The sequence below is a fragment of the Vulpes lagopus genome, chromosome 18, assembly GCF_018345385.1.
Source record: "Vulpes lagopus strain Blue_001 chromosome 18, ASM1834538v1, whole genome shotgun sequence".
In the NCBI taxonomy this organism is placed as follows: Eukaryota; Metazoa; Chordata; class Mammalia; order Carnivora; family Canidae; genus Vulpes; species Vulpes lagopus.
Genome location: NC_054841.1, coordinates 6373343 through 6386520, shown reverse-complemented (window position 1 = coordinate 6386520; position 13178 = coordinate 6373343). Strand labels below are relative to the sequence as shown.

Below are 13178 nucleotides of genomic sequence, written 5' to 3'. Positions count from 1 at the left end.
GGCTCCATCGTTCCCTTTACAGATACTTATAAAATATTGTCTTATCTTTTTGTGAGAGGGGGAAAAGGGGTGACGTCTTCTCTCCCTGGGGACCAGCCCCAGGTGCCTCTGGTGCTGCTCTTAAATCTCGAAGCCTCCGTTCCGAGCAGCTGTCCTCGGGCAGAGAGCTGGACGTGGCTTCCTTCCAAGCTCGGAAACAGCTTCCTTGAATTACTGAAATGTGGGGCGTTCCTCTCCCTGGAGAGAAGTTACCAGACTCCTTCGGCAGCATTTCTCCTTCCAATCAGGCTAGCCAAGAGACGGAAGGGCAAAATCTAGCAGAGCCTCCGAGCCCCGGTTCACAGAGTCGCCCTAATGAAGAGCCGCAGAAATCCGCGCTGGCGAGCCAGCATCCTTTTACCTGCCCAGGTACCTGACCTCAGCGCTCGGAGAGAAAAGGAGGAAGAAAACAAAACTTGAACACAAAGCAGAATCAGTTTTATTCCCTCTCATTCAGCTCTCCTTCGTGTCCGTATCAATGAAATTTTGCCATTTTTCCTACTTTTTTGGCTGAATTTGTGTTTAACCTTGTGCATCGGGTGCTTCTAATGCTAGTAGTTGCTCTATTTTTGACACGGGTGGGGGGGGGGAGGAGGGCATGACGTTTTTTCCACTGCAGTGTTAAAAATGCTAACACTCCAAGTAAAAGCCAAGCTATTTTAGAAGGAACACTCATGACTGTTTATTTCTAAGTAGCTAAGGAACTTGGAAGGAAAGCAGCCCCACGCGACTCGCAAAGGCGGTTGGATCCACCTGTGTAAACGCAGGAAGGGATCGAGGCCCTGAGCGCATCCTGAGCGCGGACTCGTGCAGACTGGCCGTGGCCTCAGGCCAGCAGGATCACGGGTCAGAACAGTGGGCTTCGGGCGGCCGCGTGAAGAAGGGCCCTTGCTGTGTTTCTCGGGGCCTAGAGAGGTTTTCTGACCTAAGCATCCGGAGAGGGAGCATTCGGCACGTTCCCTGTCCCAGGTGCAGGGCATCAGCGCAAATTCCCGTGCACTGATGCCCTAACCACTGGGTACAGTCCTGTCCCCTGTCCTGGGCCAGGCATCTCCAGACCCACCAGAACTCACTTCCAGCTTAGTGACCTTCGGCCGTGCTGCATGCACAAAGCCCTGGGTTCCTCATAATGGGCCCGGCCCTGCTCCCACTTTTCCACGTCCCTTCCCTCTGGAACGCTCTGAAAGCCACTGGGTGGAAAGGTCCTTTTAAGCCACATCATAACGTGAAAATAGCCTCTCGGCCTGCATTAACGTCCCTACGTTTGCTTCCTCCTACGGTTTGTATCTTGACATGGAAGCTGACACATGACTGGCGACATAAATGAATAATAACCAACAGCAGCTTCTCTCCACCCCCACACTGTGAGCACAGAACTGTTCTTGGCGAGTCCCTCAACTTCTCCAGGAACAGCCAGACCGAAGGCCTCTAGGGTTTCCTGGAAAGTCAGAGGGTCAACATTTATGTTCTCAAGGTAACCAGGGGAAATAAAGGCTTCTTAGCTCCGCACAATGTGTTTCTCATTGTACATATCACCAATTGGTCCTAAAAATGGTTAAGAAAGACTTTTGCCCTTGGATGAGTCTTAAATGTACCAAATGACCTACTAGAAGCTGCTGTCGTCGTTGGTTCTTCTGAGCACATGCTCTCTCTCTCTCTCTCTCTCTCTCTCTCACACACACACACACACACCCTTTACTCAATGGGGCAGTATCTTCTGAAGCCAAACACCACCTGTGCTTAGAGGCACTGCAGTCCCTGGAGAAGGATCACCTCAATTACAACGAAAAAAAACGTGATGTACCTACACCTTTATTTCAGAACAAAGGCTGGCAAAATGAGGAATGTCGCCAAGGGTTTTCTCTCTTCACCAGACAGCCACTTTCTGTGGGGGACTTACCTTCATTTTCATGCAAGTGTCTCCCACCTCTTGCTCCAGGTAAAGTCTTCCTGGAGTCCTTCCTCTGCACAAACTGACAGCGTTCCTTGGAGCCTTTTTCCGGCACAAAATAAAAGTCCCATAGCTTTGGGCGAATTGCCTTCAGCCAGCTGCCTTATAAATAGGGAGGCTAACAGGAGCATTTGTACTTGTGGGTCACTGCAAAGAAATGCCCTGCACCTGGATGGATTGAGCTTAAAAGAATCACCTGGGGACTTTGTTAAATTGCAGCCGCCTGAAGCCCAGTGCACGGGGGAGTCTGATGCTGTTGGTCTTGGGTTTTACTTAAAGACAGGGCTTCTTAAACTCTCCTGTGCCTAAAATCCATGGGGCAGGGCAAAAAGACCTTTTTAAAAATGCAGATTAACCATGCAGTAGGTCGAGGATGGGACTAAACCCTACCTGGGGTTTCTAACAAGCCCCCAGGTGATGCGGACGCTACTGGTCAGCCCACACTTTGAGTAACAGGCCTTTAACAAACAGCACGGACTGTCTCATCATTCAGCGTGTGGTACCCAGGCCAGGACCATCGGCATCCTCTGGGAGCATTTTGGAAAGGTGAGTTTCAGGGCCCACCCCAGACCTACTATATTGGAATCCACATTTTTGTCAAGATTCTTACGCACATTAGTTTGAGGAGCTGACATAAAAGAACTTCAGGATCAAATTCACAAAAGTGTTGTTTTCTGTAGAAAGGTCAGCAGGGCGGGGTGGGGGAGGGTGGGGATGGTGGAGGGGGCACAAAATAATTGCATTTTTTTATTATAAAGCATTTGAAACCCATATTAAAGGCAAGTTTGCAAAAGAGGGGACAGAGTAACCTATTTGGAAACCAACTTCTCAAGTCCCACCCTCTCCCTACCAAAGGGAACCACCTAACAAGAATTCCATTGTAGCTCCACCGCTGTGAACGTGAACCACTATCATAAGCTGTCACCTTCCTCTGCTCATCGCTTCTCTGTGGTCATTAGGTCAATCAGCCTGGGGACCTTACTATAACCAGTGGATTACCATTGTTCTGGGGGTAGATGGTTTAAATAGTAAAGGGGGACTGATAAAAACCTAGTACCCTCAGCCAGAAGGTGAACTGGAACCACACATGTAAAGCTCTGTGGCTCCTGGCAGAGATTCTAACTGTGTCTGATGTTTAGGCAGGTCTGGAAAGGGCAGATGTCACCACTTGTATAAACTCGGCACTTTAATAAAGCGTGTGGCACGTTAGGAGAATTTCATCAATGTTAGCCGAAGAGATTTATTTCAGGATTTAAAGCAGGCATTTGCTAAAAAGTAGAGGCCAAAAGAAGACATACAGCTATAGATCTCCAGAAACCAAAAAGAAAGGGACTTAATTTTAAAAACAGACTTAATTTTAAAAAAAAATTTAATTGGATAATATTCTAAAAGAATCTGGGGTCACGGGAAGCACCTCAAAAGCAGTTGGAAGCTGGGAGATCCTATGCACAAGCTCTTCATTTCCTTCAGTTTTGTTTTTCTGGGGATTCTGTGAGGGGGAAAATGCTTGCTACAGACAATTGCTTGCATTTGCCGATCAATAGATCAAGGAACAGTCAAAGGAGATAGAGAACATCTAGGAAGGGATGGTTCTGGCATTGATGAATGTGGACAGGGCCAATGCAGATACTCTGTGGAATTAGCATTTTTGTGGATCGAGCAATTTCTGAAAACTATTTCCAAGTCATAGAATACACAGGGAGCATCTGGCTCCATTTCTGGAAGCACTTCTGATACCACAGCCTCCTGCTCTTCAGCCTGTCCCACTCAAACTCCATTTTTGACCCTTTGTCATGCCAGTCTTAACATCCTCCTTCTGCCCTACTTGCTTCCTTGCTGTGTTAGGGCTTCAGGTGTTGGCAATAAGTCAACCCTTAGCCGAGCTTCCTTACAGAGTACCGGGCACGTCACGCACCTTATTGACTTCTCACGACAATTTCTTGTTTACAGATGAAATAACTAAAGCTCAGAGAGGTGAGGAAACCTGCCCGAGGTCATGCAGGATAAGTGAAGGTTCCAGAGTTCCATCCTAGGTCTGTCCCAAATCCACACTCCCCTGACTAAATCATTCTGTCCCTTCTGTTCCCTCACTGCGACCTTACCTTTCCAGCCACTGTGTCTGTGTAGCTCTTCCTTCCTAGACCCAGTTCGAGATAAGAACCTGAGGCTTTTATCTGACCTCATTAATGAGATGTCTCACCTCTCCCCTGGCATTCCTCCCTGTGGCAGGTCCCACATTTCATAACCACAGCTTAAGTGCCTTTTCATATTGAATTTTTCTGCGAGGTTTTGAATAAATTTTGCCTTCCAAAATACATACACTGGAGCTCAGGAAAGACAGTCGAGCCCTTGGCCAGCATTCTTTTATATTCAGAAAGATTAAGAAAAATAAGGGCAAGCCCCAAAGGATGGCCACAAGCATGTTTATATGAGACACTTCTACACACTGGGCTGTTTTGTTAAGCACCCCACTTTCTCCGTCCCATCATAGGTGCCTAGTAATGATTCCAATACCTTTGAGCCATTTTTTTGCCAAAACAATGACTAATAGTATGTTTATTCACGTATAATCCGGTCTGCAGCAAGGTGTAGACACAAACCCTGAATACAGAGAGCCAGCGGGAAGGTGTATTTGCAGAGGATGCCACTCATATTTAGACGAAAGTCCCCTGTGCAATACTGTTTCCTCACATTACACAATCACAAAGGAGGAAAGTTTCTGACTGAAAGACAGCTGGAGGATAACTTGCCAAGCAAAACATTGAGGATCCAATGCCAACATCTCCAGATAATTCTTCTCAGGGCAGGAGGAGAGTCTTCCCGTGATGAATGAATATTTTGACTTGGTGATTAATCACAATCACGCTGGAAGACCTGCCTACATGTCTCCTCCTACAGGGTCATCTAACACCTTCCTTGCTGCCACCAGCTACAGAAGGGGCTCCCAAAAATGGCAACAGACCAGAAACTGACAACAGACCAGAAAACTGAGCCAAAGCTCCAGATGAGACATTTATAGTAATAGTTCCTCCCCAAAAGAAAACTGTGATCTTCTATTTGTCTTTTAGTGTTGTGAAGGTGACAGAACATTCCCCCCACCCACCCACCCAAGTCTTCACATTGAAAATAGTGGTCTTCACACTCCTCACTCATTCACTGAGCACCCCCACGAGATCTTAGCAAATGTTTTCAACTGAACTACCCAAGAGTAAGTCCCTTCTGGAAGAAGAGTCTACAAAGTCCATCGGTTCTCTTTGGGCAGGCTGACAACTCCTGGATTTGAACATATTAGACACAGAGAAAACTTCCTACGCCAATTCTGAGGACTTTCCCCCCAGATTCAGAAAGCTTTTCTTAAACTCCAGGAAACAGAAATGAGAAGGGGGAAGGAAGGAAGGTTTGGTGGAAAAAAGAGGAAATACACCGCATAGAATACATATTTCCCGAACCGAAAGGACAAAAGAATTCAGCTAACATATATTAACCTTTATTCTATGACAGAGACATAAATAATTTTATGAATTCATATGACCTGTACAAAAGACAAAATAAGATATTGCACTAAGTTTAGATATGGGATATTTGGATTTAATATCAGCTAAACAGATAAATATGTACACTTTAAGGGATTAAGGCAAAACCAGATGATACTTTCAAACACAACAGAGGGCTTGAAAAATAGGTATAATTAAAAACAAGGGCATCCCATCTCCTGTTAATAAAGTGGTCATGTCTAAGGGAAAAAAATCCCTTAGGTTTTTAATAAAGTGGTCATTCTCAATCATGTTAATTCAAGCTGAGCAAGAAAGTATAGGATTTCCCACGAAGGAGGGTGGTTTGGTGGAGGTTTGGGGGCTGAGCACTCAGAACTCAGGTAAGCAACTCTTTCCTTGTCAGATTTATGATCTATTCTTCCTATTAGAAAATATAATTTGGAAAATATGACTCTTTCACATATATAATTAAAATACAACTATGAAGCATTCTTGTTTGTTAAGGGAAGTCATGTTGGTGATCTCGTAGGGTAAATTTGCGGGTGAGCCATTCATTACCCTATTTGTAGAGAAGACACAAAGCCAGTCACTGAAAAACAATCCCCAGTTACCGTAAGAGAACAAAACAAACTTATTCCAAAGGAATAAAAACGAGTAGAATCAATATATCAACACAGCACACAGTTCTTTGGCAGTATCGCACTAACCGTTGATTGAAGTCAGAACTTGAGAGTTTTCTAATTCTTAGACCCGGTTGCCAGTCTTTTAAAAAACAAATAAATAAAATTCCACATCTGCAATGAATTTAGTGATTCCAGGAAATTAAATTCAGAATAAACCTTGCGGACAGCTTTTAACTGTTACACTTGAGCACAGGTACATGGGATGTCTGCCGTGAGTCCCCGTCCACGTATACTGAAACGCGCACACACACAAAAATAATCTGTGAGACTGTGTATTGGTTCGGACAGGCTAGAATCCTTAAAGAGAATCCATATTCACCATGAGGAACCGATAAGAGACATCAATCCGATGATGAGAAAATGATCTTCCAATAGCTCAGGGGTAGGCCACCCCTCCCCTGGATCAACATCACGGAGGAATCGAATCCTATAGAGGAAACACCAGAAAGCCAGAGAACGTGGAATATTGCCAGCCTCCAACCAAGTTACCTTTCTCCAGTTTTAGGTAAACTTTATCCTCCTTATCCAGGTAGAGTAGCACGCCATTAGTGGCAGCTTCACGAGTAACATCTTTGTCCCCGGCAAAGGCAGATATTACTGGCTTCCCATTTAACATCAGGTTAACCTATGAGGGAAAAAAAAAAAAAATCACTGAAAACATCTACCAGGGCTAAAGGATCATGTCCAAGATGACAGACCTGGTAAGATATCTCACGTTCGGCAAATTCATCCCAATTGTGGTAGCTGCACTTAGTAGGTCCACTGCCCACTGCAGTGGCTACACTTGGTAGGTCCAAATGGATTGATTTCTTTTTTTTTTTTTGATTTCTTTTTTTTTTTATTAGGATAACGTTGTTTGTTTTTTTTTCTTTTTTAATTTCTCCCATAGAAATGTCCTGAAATGCCTACAAAAGAATGCCCATGGAGGGCAACCTAGCCTTGCGAAAATTGGCCTCCTTTCAACACATAAATAAAGTTTGCTGTTTTATTTGCTTCTCACATTCAATAGCAATCTTTTGGTAATGAAGCAAGCCAAGGCTCCCCATATATTAGTAAAAAGCAGCCCAGTGCCCTGATGAACCTGGATACAGCAAGACTCTACCAATATCTTTTTCAGGTTACTAGTCAGCTGCAGCAAGCATAGTGCTGACCATCATTGGAAATTATGGAATGTGTGTGGGGGCGGGGAAGGGTGTTGTGATTTCTTTTTTTGTTTTCCCTGTTAATGTATATTAAAAATAATAATCACCACTACTAGTGAAGACTTTAATGACGGGTAATTAGCAAAGAACCAATCACTAATACATTCAAAATTATTAACAAAAACTCAAAATGTATCCACTTTTCTCCTGACCACAATGTTGACTATACTGTGTTAAACATTACACAAATTTCTCAATACTGGGGCTTGGGAAAAGCTGAGACAGCTTTTGCATGCTAATAAATTTCTTTACTAGATATTCATTCCTTTTATGTTAAAAAAAACTGCATAAATTAAATCTGAGGATGATCAATTTATCCATTTGCTAGAAGATGTAAAAGTGGCAGGATGGTATGTAATCCCCCATTCACGTGGCCATAATATACAACACGGACACTGAGCATAAGATAATAAGAATGCTAGAGTTCCATAGACACGCTTCAGTGTAAATGGGTGTTAGCATATTTGAATATTATAGGAACTTGCCTTTGAGTGGAAGGTCAAGCCTATGACCTGGGAAAGCACAACACAAAATACGTTGCTAACAGTGTGACTGAAATCTCTAAGAATTCACCAGCATCAGAGTAACTGAGGATAAACTATTTAAAGCATACGCAGAGAAACACCCTTTCATAAAAAAGTATATTTCTTTCACAAATTTGTTTTTAACGGTTAACTGATGCTCATAATTTTTAACAATGATAGCAAATTTGTTTTATTTAACACGTACACTCAAAGTTCTGCTAGTCTGATAAGTTTCTTCCTTACAAGTTCAAATAATTTTTGCAAGTGCATTAAATGAGATCAAGATCTTATGAAGAGATTTGTGCCACTGAGTATTTACTTAGCCGTGTTTTTTAAATGGTTGTTATTAAGGTAATATATACAACTGTTTATTTTTCTATATGTTTCTTATCATAGCCTTAATGGATGTAATAGAGAAGAAAATTGGAAATTAAGTGTTTTAAAACTAAACTGTAAAGATGGCTGTTTATTTTTATAATGAAAACACATCTTTGGGTAAACACTTAAATACATAACCCACTGCCAATAAACACTGCCGTTCGGGGGTAGAGAGGAAGCAGGTCAAAACACATACCTGGATTGTTTGGCTCTGGTAGACTTTAATTACATGAAAGCTGAAACTGTAAATGCCTTTTCTTGGTGCTACAAAGACAGACTCCAGGGTGAAAAAATTACCCACGTTTACTAGGATCTACAAATAAAAATAATAAATATCAGTAAATTATTACAATATTCTCTTCTGTAAGTAAAAGAAGTTTCCTTCCTTCCTCCTCTCCCATCTGTCTCTCTCTCTCTCTCTCTCTCTCTCTCTCTATTTATTTCACAAGTAGCTTAAGAAACCATAGAGAGTAAAACATTGAGTTCTACTCTTTTCCTCCTTAGTGACTTGGAAACTAGATTTGTGGAATGGAAGGTTTTTCTATCTTTTAAATGGTATAGGAAAAAAAAATAAAGTAACTACTTTGTATTCATGCTTCAATTTCCAGCAAGGCCTGATGGCTCTGGAAACATCTAGGTAACATGGGAGGGCTTATAAATATTAGCTTTTTTTTTGAGAGTCAGATAAAAGGCATCTGCCCTGTATTTATATTCCCATCCTCTACGAGCCTTTGCAATGTCCAGAGATGACGTTTCCAAGACAGCCAATCGGCATCCGTGGGCTCTCTGCAGTCATTCCTGGACACATCACACAGAGGCCTGGGCACCCCCTCCACCCTGTGACATAATCCATGACACTGAATAGTGCACAGGGTGATCTGAATACCTGGCCCTCCCCTGAGCCTCCGCCAAGCTTCTCCTAAGATCCATGGCCATTTTTTTTTCATTCCTCAGCCGTCTAGGCCTTAATTATAATATTTTGGCCGTGACTCAGCCTTTGCAGGTTGCCAAAAAGTGAGGCACAAAATAAGGACAGACTATGGAATCAGTTGCCTTCTTGTGTTCCTGCCAATGTTATCCATTATCCTCTTATCAATCACCTGCTCTTTATTTAAACTTCAAGGGTCAAAAATGAAAAGTGGAAGAAGGCGCTGTTTCCTAAGAAAGCAACAATGCATTCTGTATTCCAAGATGTGCAGCCTGTTTCTACTGGTTATGAAATTAACTCTGAATTTCAATAAGGGACCTCTTCAACCCAATTTGCAAATGTCACGTAAGTCCCTCCCTAGGAGAAGGAGAGTGGGAATGTTGGGGGGTGGGAAGTTGTAAAATAACTGGGGTTTATTTCATGTCTCTCCAAGAAATAAATCTGTAACTGGCATTCAAAAAAATCGGATGTCTCTATAAGGATACATTTCCACTGTATCAATGGCAATCTGCCACTCTCTCTTCTAAATGCTACATTCGTGCCAGTACTAAGCCTTTTGCATAATTCCCTAAAAACATACTATCACCTCTGAGCAATGCACCGGAATATAGTAACGGGTCGGAGTAGATGTATCAGGTTCAACCCTCGACTTAAAATAGACGTATGTGTATGATTTTATTCTGAGATTTCACTTCCTTCCAAATAATCCTCAGATTTCTTTCTCTGACCTGATGATCAATGATCTTTCAACAACCAATCACTAACTATGCAATAATCCCCAGCAGAGATGTTACAAAGATCTTTTTCAAGCACATTTAAAATAATTTCAGGTTCTTAGCGGGGACTTCCCCGAATCAGATACAAGTAGCACAATTCATTAGCAATAATGGAAATGTCTGATTAGTGTTGACTACACACAAGGCTAGATGTTGACTCTACATTGTAATTAGAGCATCCAGGCACAGAGAGATTTATAAAACTAAATGTGGCATCTGGTCTCTAAGATGCGTGGCTCCCCAAACAGCAGAACAAATCCTCTCCTCTTCTAATTGACGGAAAGGTCATGGCAAAGAATGCATTGTACACTGCAATGTCCAAAAGGGTCCAACATTTAATTAATGCATTAAAACACAAACCAGGGGTGGTGCTAGACTTTATTTCCATCAAGATGGAAAACACTGCACCAAAACCCCAAAAGGGGCTGCTTCATTCTTTAAAAATTATAGCTTTCAGATAGTAAGCCCCAGAGAAGCATTCTCTGTCTGGCCAGCCGGGGAGCGCATTACTTAGGAACAATTAAGTAAGGAATGGAAATGTCACCTCATCCCTTCGCTGCCACGCGCTGCAGTACCACTTAACCTGTGTTCCAACACATGTGGCTTCACATACAACGGTGAACTACACAAGTGACTTCGGAATTTAAAAGACTCTGGGTGCTGTGAGGGCTGAAACTGCAACCCCGGAGTCGGATTTCCAGGTTTGAAGACTCCTTGCTAAAGCTAAGCGGATACCCCTGGGGCTTCGCATCAGCCAAACCCCAGAGCTCCAGGTGGCTATAAAGAAGCCACAGATTGCATCAGGTCCTCCCCACCCCCTACCCGCAGCCCCAAAATCAGTCTTTCCCCCGTAATTTGCAATTCTCTGAAAGGACCGAGCAGGGGCCCGGGAACCACTGGCTCCCCAGCGCTTCCCAACGGGAGCTCCTCGCAGCTGCCCGTCCTCTCCCTCCACAACTTTTGTGCAAGTACCACAGAAAGGCTTTCGGCTGCACCGTGTGTGGGGATCCTGGCGGCAGACAGGTGGGCGACACTTGACCCAGCCTCCGCTGCCCACCCTCTGCGGCCACCTGCCGTAGCTCTGCACGGAACGGGGACCCCCGAAGCTCTCTGTCTGGGGAGAAGCTCCTCCACCTGGAGGAAACAGATCATTTATCCCGAGACCCAGGGTACCGTGGGAAGCGCCTCGGGCAGGCACCTTCAGAGGGGCCTCGGGTGGGGTGGGGGGGGTTAGGGGGGCAACTCTGGCCAACAGGCCGGCGAGGTCCAGGGACCAGACTCCCGACAGCTCCTGTGGACCTGTTGCTGTGAAACTCATCCCGAGCTCTTGTGGCCGGCTCTGCGCTCCCAGCGTCCCAGCAGCCTCCTCCGGAGGCCAGGAGGGAATGCAAGGGGGCGGGCGGGGGGCGGGGGACAGAAGTTTCTGACCCAGATGCATTTGGGAAGGCGAGTGCCCAAATGATCCCCCCGCTTAGCCTGAGCAACTTAGCCTGGGCGGGCAGCCTGGGTCTGGGCGGCCGGGAGGTCATCCCCCTCCGGGCGCGCGCACACACACACACACACCACCACCACCACCACCACCACCACCACCACCATCCATGCACACACCCGGTGCCCTGCATCCCTCACGGGCTGACCTGGTCGAAGTAAATGATGCGCGTCTTGTTGCTCATCTCGGACGGCTCGTGGTTGGTGCTCCGCACCGCCGAGAAGGCGACCTTGGAGTTGGCCGCCCGGACCGAGATGCCCAGAGGGGAGGAAGACGAGCCCTTGGAGTCCGTGGCCGGGTTCGAGTCGCACACCACCAGACACTTGCCCTCCAGCACGATGGGCTCCGTGTCGTTCTGCGCCCAGACGGGCAGCGCGGGCAGGGTGAGGGCCAGCAGCACGGCCGGCACCACGGACAGCGCCCGGCCCCCGGAGCCCATGGTGAGCCGCGTGGGCAGCCGCCGCGGGGCTGGCGCTTCTGCTCGGCCGCCCGCCTCCCCCCACCCCCGGGGCCCGGCGCTCGGCAGCGGCCCGCGGCCAGAAGGACGGCGCTGCGGGAGCGGCGGCGCGCGCGCCTCCCCGATGCTGGGGTCTGAAGTCAGTCTCCGCTCGCGCTCCCTCGCTGGCTCCGTTACCTTTGTCCTTTACTTGGGGAGCTCATGCAGAACCCCCTACCCCACCCTCGTCCGCCCCAGAATCAGCCCTGCCCGGGGCCCCTGCAGCCACCCCTGCTCCTGGACATCTAAGAGTCCCCAACCCCTCGCATTCACACCTCCAAGAGGCAGGTGGGAACCGATGCTCACCCCCAAACCCAAGCGCCCGCAGGTGGACGGCGGAGCAGGGAAAACAAAGGAGACTCCAAAGGAAAGCCTCGGGAGTGGCGGGCGGGTGGGTGCCGAGCGGTGCGGAGGTCGGTCCCGCGCGCGTCGGGTCGGGCTTGCGGCAGGGACGGATCCGGGAGGCAGAAGGGGGCTCCGGGCTGAGGAGGACGCGGCGCTGAGCTCTAGCGACTCCCGCTTTCAGAGATGCGCCTCCCGGGCGTGGGCAGGGAGGCAGCAGCCAGCCGGGTCCCGGGCGCGGAGAGCCCCAGTCGCGGGATCCGAGCCAGCGCGCAGGGCGGCTGGGCGGCCCGGTCCTCTCCCGCCGCCGCCGCGCGCCCCGAGTCCCTGCGCACAACTTTGTCCCCGCGCAGCCGGGAGGGCGCCGGGCGGGCGCACGCGCGCTATTTATAGGGGCGCGGCGACCGGCCGCCCCGGCCTCGGGCTCAGCCCGCTGGCTCCCGGGAAAGGGGGAGAAGGAGGCGAGCGAGCGAGCCCCGCGAGCGGAGCCAGCGCGGCGCCCGCGGCTGCTGCCTGCCGGGGTCCGAGCGCCCCTCCCCGGCCCGGGGAGCGCGCGGCGCGGAGAGTGTGCGCCCGGGGAGACGCGCGCACAGCCCCGCGCCCGCCCGGCTCCGCGCCTGCTCGCCCCTCCTCGGGCTGGGCGGGCGGAGGGGCCGCGGCTCTCCTCGCCCCTCCCCGGCGCGGGGCTCGGCCGCCCGGCGCCCCCCGAGCCGAGCGCGGGGCCGTGGAGCCCGGGCGGGGGTGGGGGCGCGCGCTGCCCGGGACCTGGGGGGGTCCCGAGCCGGCCCCGAGGAGCCCCGGGGAGCCCCGGCGCCTGGCGAGCTGGGGAGCCTCGGGCCGGACCTGACGCCTGAGCCTCGGAGGCTGCGGGGGCGC

At 48.3% G+C, this 13178-nt stretch overlaps 1 protein-coding gene across 1 annotated transcript; it reads right to left on the bottom strand.

Moving 5' to 3' along the window:
- Nucleotides 1–5220: 5220 nt before the first annotated feature.
- CBLN4 (cerebellin 4 precursor) lies at nt 5221–12649 on the bottom strand. Its single transcript, XM_041732249.1, has 3 exons — nt 11613–12649; nt 8468–8584; nt 5221–6792 (listed from the first exon to the last, which is right to left on the bottom strand). Exons 1-3 carry the CDS (start codon nt 11901–11903, stop codon nt 6595–6597), a joined length of 606 nt encoding a protein of 201 aa, XP_041588183.1. The 5' UTR covers nt 11904–12649; the 3' UTR covers nt 5221–6594.
- Nucleotides 12650–13178: the final 529 nt, after the last annotated feature.

Bases quoted from the DNA above. Each gene is read 5' to 3' on its own strand.
- CBLN4 (XM_041732249.1), bottom strand. From the start codon at position 11,903: ATGGGCTCCGGGGGCCGGGCGCTGTCCGTGGTGCCGGCCGTGCTGCTG. The intron at 8,585-11,612 runs GTCAGCCCGTGA...TTTTATTTGTAG, and splicing joins GCATCATTTACTTCGACCAG to ATCCTAGTAAACGTGGGTAA. The intron at 6,793-8,467 runs GTATGTGTTTTG...TTTCCCTCATAG, and splicing joins ACCAGAGCCAAACAATCCAG to GTTAACCTGATGTTAAATGG.